The 6,758-nt window shown below is 37.6% G+C and overlaps 1 protein-coding gene and 1 long non-coding RNA gene across 2 annotated transcripts; both read left to right on the forward strand.

Annotated features, from left to right (window-relative positions):
- Positions 129-547, forward strand: LOC109947912. Its single transcript, XR_002270684.1, has 3 exons — positions 129-165; positions 325-409; positions 520-547. It is a non-coding gene; the product is annotated as an uncharacterized LOC109947912 (long non-coding RNA).
- Positions 2,303-5,608, forward strand: LOC18783271 (protein DETOXIFICATION 45, chloroplastic). The gene is made up of 9 exons (XM_020559873.1): positions 2,303-2,508; positions 2,613-2,756; positions 2,908-3,074; positions 3,611-3,714; positions 3,801-3,898; positions 4,187-4,353; positions 4,596-4,667; positions 4,823-4,932; positions 5,554-5,608. Exons 1-9 carry the CDS (start codon positions 2,427-2,429, stop codon positions 5,606-5,608), a joined length of 999 nt encoding a protein of 332 aa, XP_020415462.1. The 5' UTR covers positions 2,303-2,426.

The raw sequence follows: 6,758 nt of genomic DNA on the forward strand, positions 1-6,758 counted from the left end.
GCAGACATTGTTGAGCCCATTTACTGATCCTTTGAGGAAGAAGAGGACGATGAGTGTGTCGACCGCGATTGCAACCCCGCCATGTTTTGATCCAACAAAACCCGTGCCCATTGAAGATGTGAAGGCAATAATAGAGTTTTGCACTGCCTGGAAAAACGATATCAGGTTAGGATTCTTTACCTTTGAAATCCAATCTTCATCCTATTCTAGTATGTAGTCATAGACTAATGACAAAATGTAGAGTTTGCTTTAATATACTTATGTATTTTTGTCGGAATTATGAGATGAGTACAAAAGTAATCGTTGCAAGTTTGCCTTTTGTAGTGCGGAGGTGCAGCTGGAATCATTTTCAGTGGGCGCAGATTTTTTCTACAAACTTATCGATGACACGGAATGGGTTAGCTCAAGGGTAAGAATACACAAAACTCTACTTTATTACAATAATTCAATTGTTTTCCCACCTTTTTTAATTGTAGAGTTGTATGAAATTGTGCTCATAGTATATATGTCAACTTTCAGCACCTGGACATGGCAACCTTTCTTATCCGAAAAAGGCAACTCTCTCATCCGTTGGTATTTGGAATTGACTGGACAACGGCAGATTATTGCTTGCAAGTAAACATGTTACCATGTTACATTCACTGGTTCATTTGCTTTCAGTTGTGATTTTCTAATATGCCTCCATTTCAATTTATGCAGCAATTTCTAGAGCCGTTGAAACCGACTGCGAAGAAACGTGGAGCGAAGAAGGCAGCTGCTTCAAACACCGTTGACCTTCCACCTAACAAGCTCAAAAATAAACATCACTATGTGCGCGGTACGTGGCAGCACGGGTATGGCCAAGCTTGGACAAAAGTCCGGAAGGTCTATTTTCCATATAATCTTCGAGGGTCCCACTGGGTTGCAATCGAAATTGATTTCGTCAGACATACAGCAACTGTGTATGACTCCTATGTTGCGTATACCAAATCTTCGAGGCTGGTTACACTGCTGCACCTTATTAGCGATACGCTAGCACGAGTGCTGTACGAGATGCACTTTTATGAAGATTCTGAGGTTGAAGAGGTTAAGCAAAAGGGGCTGCAGATGTCGAGGTTTACGCCATTCTCAGTTTGCAGCATTGCAGGTGTTCCACAACAACGAGATGGGTAAGCTTTGTCAATTTAGTGTAGTTTATCCAAATTTTACATAACTGCAGTTCTAATTTCCCAACTTATTGGCCTGACAGTACGTCTTGCAGAATCATGATCGTCAAATTCATCGAGCATCTTAGTGCTGGGATTTCGGTGGATAAAGTTGACCCTTTGAAGATCAAATATTACCGACTGAAGCTTGCAATTGAGGGTTTAAGGGGGGAGGCATATTTATGAGGTAAATGTCTTAATGTCCGTGAATTCACCTCACTATGGACTTATGACTTGGGAATTCACTTTGCTCATAACTTATGTCAGGAACTCCTTCATATGAACTTGCAGACGTAGATGCTTTGGTGGGGGTACTTCATATGGTCATCATGCCTTTTTGCTAGAGCTAGTTGGTTTAGATATTATGGTGAGGTGTAATATTGTACAGTCTAGAAGCAGTGGCTAATTGCCTTACATGGCACACACACTGTTTCGATTTTAAAGGTTAACAATTTTGTACACCTCCATATATGAATATAGTTGCTCTTTATGGATGCTTTTGTAGCCATTGTTCACATTTTTTGTCTGTGGTTTTGGGAATCTGTTACTTGACTTACTGAAGCATACAACTCTGTTAACATTTCTCCATTTAGTTTTGACTTAGTTCGTTGTAAATAATTGATGCTCTTACTTTCATTAGTTTGATATGATTTCTTCTAATATGTGATATATTTTTCTTCCCTTCATAATTGGACATAAGATAGGCATCTTAGTGCTGGAATAGACTGTTATATTTCCGTAAACTACTTAATACTGATCTGCCTACACTGAACTGCCCATTTTCCTTGCACAGAGATTCATATTTTTTCAAATTTGTTAGAAATTTATCATTTTGTAAAAACTCTGGTTTGTTAGAGTGAATGGTAATATGAGCATGATAGCTGTGGATGAGTTTTTCTACTGTTGATGAAAGCCAGTCCCTCCCTTCCTTTGTCCTTCTTGATCTTACAAGGGCAAGCAAGCTGATGGGGGTTACAAGATTTGATACCTATCTTAAACATTGTGAAGCTGATATGAGAAACATTGCTAACAGATTCTTGGTCCTGTCTATTTCAGTGAGTGGCAGAAATTCTTATGATTACTCTTAATTAGTTTTAGGTGATGGGGGTTACAAGATTTGATACCTATCTTAAACATTGTTTTATGCTTGTTTTGGGTAAATGATTCTTCAGTACCTGTCTATCGTTGAGCAACATTCCTATCAGTCAAACATATTCTCCAGATGTCAAACGTGAGCTGTTGATGCTTTCTTTACCTGCAATTTTGGGTCAGGCCATTGATCCCTTAGCACAGCTAATGGAGACTGCTTACATTGGTAGATTGGGTATGTTTTCACTCCTTTAAATGAGTTGAACGACTAATATTTGTATAATGCATTGAACTTTGGAGCTTTTATTCAATGTTTTTAGCTTTTTTGTTTTTCCATAGGTTCTGTGGAGTTGGCTTCAGCTGGTATTTCAATGAACATCTTCAATTATATATCAAAGCTATTTAATATCCCTCTCCTCAATGTTGCTACATCTTTTGTTGCTGAAGATCTTGCAAAGAGTGAAAGTATAGCTTCTACTTCAGGTGAAGTTTAACTTTTTTTAATTACTTGCTCATCTCTGTTGGACATCAATTTTGGTTAGGGTTCATGTCTAAATTAGAGCATAGGTGACTTAAAATTTCTCCATTCGTAATCTAAATTCGGCTAATCATTGTACAGAAAATGGTTAGCTAGGAGACATTACTAATGGTAAACCCGAACGTACTGATGGAGTAACTGAGAGAAAACAGCTATCTTCAGTGTCTACAGCTTTACTATTATCAGTGGGGATTGGGATTTTTGAGGACGTAGCCTTGTCTTTGGGATCTGGATTGTTTCTGAATATGATGGCCATATCAATGGTAGGTTCCCTGATCTAAAATTACAGCTCATACTGATTTGTTATCTGCCTGTTGTTATCTTTGTTTACATAAACATACAAACATATGTTTTCTGTGTGTACTGTGTACATACATCTTTACATATTTATGTGAATAATTACTATACAATTTTGTAGGTCTAGTGTATGTGTGGTTACTTAACAGGTGATAGTATAACTTTCGTGTAATTTTATTAATTTCTGTGGGTCTGGGTGGGGGGAGCCATATGTTTTGTGTTTTTTCTTCTCTCAAACTCTTGGCTTTGAATTTTAAGCAAGATTTTTCTTTTTTCTTGAATATCACAGGACTCACCTATGCACATTCCTGCAGAACGGTTTCTTTCACTAAGACCATTTTCTTACAACCACACATGTACACACCTCTATGTGTGTGTGTGTGTGTGTGTGTGTGTGTTATTCTCGCATAATGTTTTTATAACTTTGTCCCCAACTAGTTGGTTTCTATTTGTCTTTAGTTAAGCTTGAGTGGTCCATCTGGTTAATTGATGTATTTTGCTTTGTGCAGGTATTGGTAATCTCCTAGCTGCATTTTTATTACCCATCCTTATGTATTATTTTGGTTTGGGTGTAACTGGTGCAACCCTTTCCACTGTTATATCTCAGTATGTGATTTTCAAAACAGTTTCTGTTAATATTCCTTTTTTGCTTTACTTCGCAAATGAACATATTTTGGAATTTCTGTTTTCAGATACACTGTCACCTTTTTAATGATCTGGTTTTTAAATAAGAGAGCTATACTATTGCCTCCAAAGGTGGGATCATTGCAATTTGGTGGATACATAAAATCTGCTCAGTTCCTTTTCTTTTTCTTTAAACTTTTACCCTCTCATATATCTGAAAATATAAGCCATTTTTTTCAAGTGTTCTGCTTCAATTATTTACATGACTATCAACACTATCATAATATTTGACTTTTTTCGTTTTCTGATTGAGCAGTGCATGTATCTGGACAGTGTGTGTCTTAATGTTTCATTTTGTCTTTGTGATGCTAGTTAAACCTCGAGATAATTCTCTCTTGTCTTCCTTTTCAAAGTTCTTTCCCTAATTGCTTTTGTTTTCAACTCTGGGATGATACAGGTGGTTTTCTTCTTAGAACAACTCTTGCTGTTCTTACTACCTTGACATTGGGAACATCAATGGCTGCTCGTCAAGGTCCAGTAGCTATGGTTGCTCATCAGATATGTATACAAGTTTGGTTGGCTGTATCCCTTCTAACTGATGCAATGGCTGCATCTGGTCAGGTATGCTCTCTCTCATTTTTTTCATCGCAGTTCGTATGTACTCATTTCCTTTTGGTGATCCAGATCAATCAGTGGGTGAAGTCTAACTTTCAGTTTTACTTCACCCCGAGTGTGGAATTCTTTTCCTATTTTAACTGGACCAAATTTCACAGAATTTTGTCTGCAAATTGGGGTTTTGTGATGAAGTGTGTGTCTTTGCATTTGACATCAAATTTACACAGATAAAATGTGTTTGTTTGTAGGCCCTGATTGCTACTTATTTATGTAACGGTGAATACAAAATTGTGAAAGAAGTTGCTGACTCCGTGTTAAAGGTATAGCTTTTTTTTTATCATCTATAATTACATGGATGCTCCCAGATCTGCCTGATCTTTGGTGTAGTTTCGTTATGTTGCATATCAAAAAAAGAACCAACTGAATTCATCGCACCATCCAAAAATTAAATTTAAGTCATGCCACTTTCTTACAGGGTCTAAAAGAAATGGTTGAGTGTTTGTCTGGAACTTTGACTAAGTCAACTGATGCTATTGGGCAAGACGATATTGAAGGTCCAGGAATGAAACCAACAAACCTCCTGAGGTTTGAATAAGAACTCTGTTATCTAGTATTTACATCATTCTTGAACATTGTAATGGGGCCCATCTGCTTGTATGCATATGTGACGATTTCTGCTGAGGTTCCCATTTATAGCATGCCTCTTTTTTCTTTTTTACTTTGCTTTTTTACTTTTCGCTGGTCATATGTGCGTGGCCGGTAGATGCATTTGGCACTATGAACTGACTCGGTGGCAGTTACAAATTACCATAGGTCTTAATTTTGGAACTGCCCTTCATCAATGGCTTCATTGTACTTAACCTAGTTGTTTTTGCATGTTGGTCTCAACCAAGTGTTGATTGCAATATTCTAAACAAGATGACCATATACTATTATTTGATGTAGGTATACGTATGAGATGGCTTAGCTTTAATTGGTTTAGTTGTTCCAAGTTTTATGTACACAATCTCACAGTAACTGTCGAGTTGTTTTTCACTTCTCGTATTTCTCTGTGGTATTTATTCGCTCATATTCTGCTTATGGAGATGAAGTAAAAAATACTGTGGAGCTTATAGCATGTTTAGTTTATTTTGTGGGCATGACTTATGTTCTTGATAACCCTTTTTCTTCAAAATCTCTAGTTGCTGTCATCTGAAGTCTTTTCAGTCATTCAGGTCAAAAAATCTCCAACCCACTTTGGAATGGCAGAACAAGTGTTTGAAGGCCATAAAAAATAGCCACAAGTTCTGATACATGTACATAAAAAGTGTGAAGTTCAAACCTACAGACGACAAGGGAAGAAGGAAGCTCTGTCCCATAGAGGTGATCCATGGAGTAAACACGTTTATGCCACCATTCCAAATTGACTGGCCCCTCGAATTGCACAATGGCAATATGCTCTCCTCCTGCGACTCTAAAGTAGGCAAAACACTGGTGTTGGAAGGACATGTATCAGGGTTATTGTGCATTCCATTGTACAAGCTTGAATGGATTTTATTTTCTGTTGTATTTGGCCCTTCTCTTTTGAAGCATGCCAAAAATCATCCTGGTTTCATAATATGTGGTTTGTGGCCAATTCATTTACCGTGGATGTTGCATTTTTGTACCCAATATTTGATAGCTGCCTTCTTTTGAAGGACAATTAATTGAGGGAGATAATTACTTTCCTTTTGAATATGATTCCATGTGCAACTCCAGCTATCATTTGAAAGGTCCACATCAATTCATGGTAATATAAGGATGGATAACAATTGTCGTGTCCGTCATAGTTGAATTCAGGATTACTTTCAACGAAGTGGAGACTTATTAGACCACATGCAATTCACATACGATATAACAGCAATATTAGGTGTGCACTATAGAGGCAATATTAGAGCAATATAAGGGCAATACGATAGCAATAGTATTCCACTATAGATAAAATAGGGTGGCAATATGCATACACTATCTACACAATATACAGGCAATATGAAGGCAATATACATGCAATAGAACTACAATATTAAGTCAATCTACATACAATACATACACATTACAGACAACATTTCACCCATGCAAAAGAAATCGCCACCGAACCTTAACAATACTATCCCGCGAAGGGAAAATGAAGGCAACAAAAGATCCATGTACTCAGGTGAGATGAACTGAAGCAGCACTCATCGTTACTACAGGTCCATCAAAAGATCCATGTCTTTGTCCTTTCTCCTCGCTGCATGCACAAGGCTATGATGAGCCATTCCCTCAGCACCCATATTCAGCACCTGCCAGACACCAGCTACATCAATTTCACTCCAATTGTAGTCTGGTGAGATGACCGCAGCATAATCTCGGAACATTTCGAAGCCGTTGTAAAACATTCAACCATTTCATGG

Source organism: Prunus persica, chromosome G3 (genome assembly GCF_000346465.2).
Source record: "Prunus persica cultivar Lovell chromosome G3, Prunus_persica_NCBIv2, whole genome shotgun sequence".
Classification (NCBI taxonomy): Eukaryota; Viridiplantae; Streptophyta; class Magnoliopsida; order Rosales; family Rosaceae; genus Prunus; species Prunus persica.

Bases quoted from the DNA above. Each gene is read 5' to 3' on its own strand.
- LOC18783271 (XM_020559873.1), top strand. From the start codon at position 2,427: ATGCTTTCTTTACCTGCAATTTTGGGTCAGGCCATTGATCCCTTAGCA. The intron at 2,509-2,612 runs GTATGTTTTCAC...GTTTTTCCATAG, and splicing joins TGCTTACATTGGTAGATTGG to GTTCTGTGGAGTTGGCTTCA. The intron at 4,668-4,822 runs GTATAGCTTTTT...ACTTTCTTACAG, and splicing joins TTGCTGACTCCGTGTTAAAG to GGTCTAAAAGAAATGGTTGA.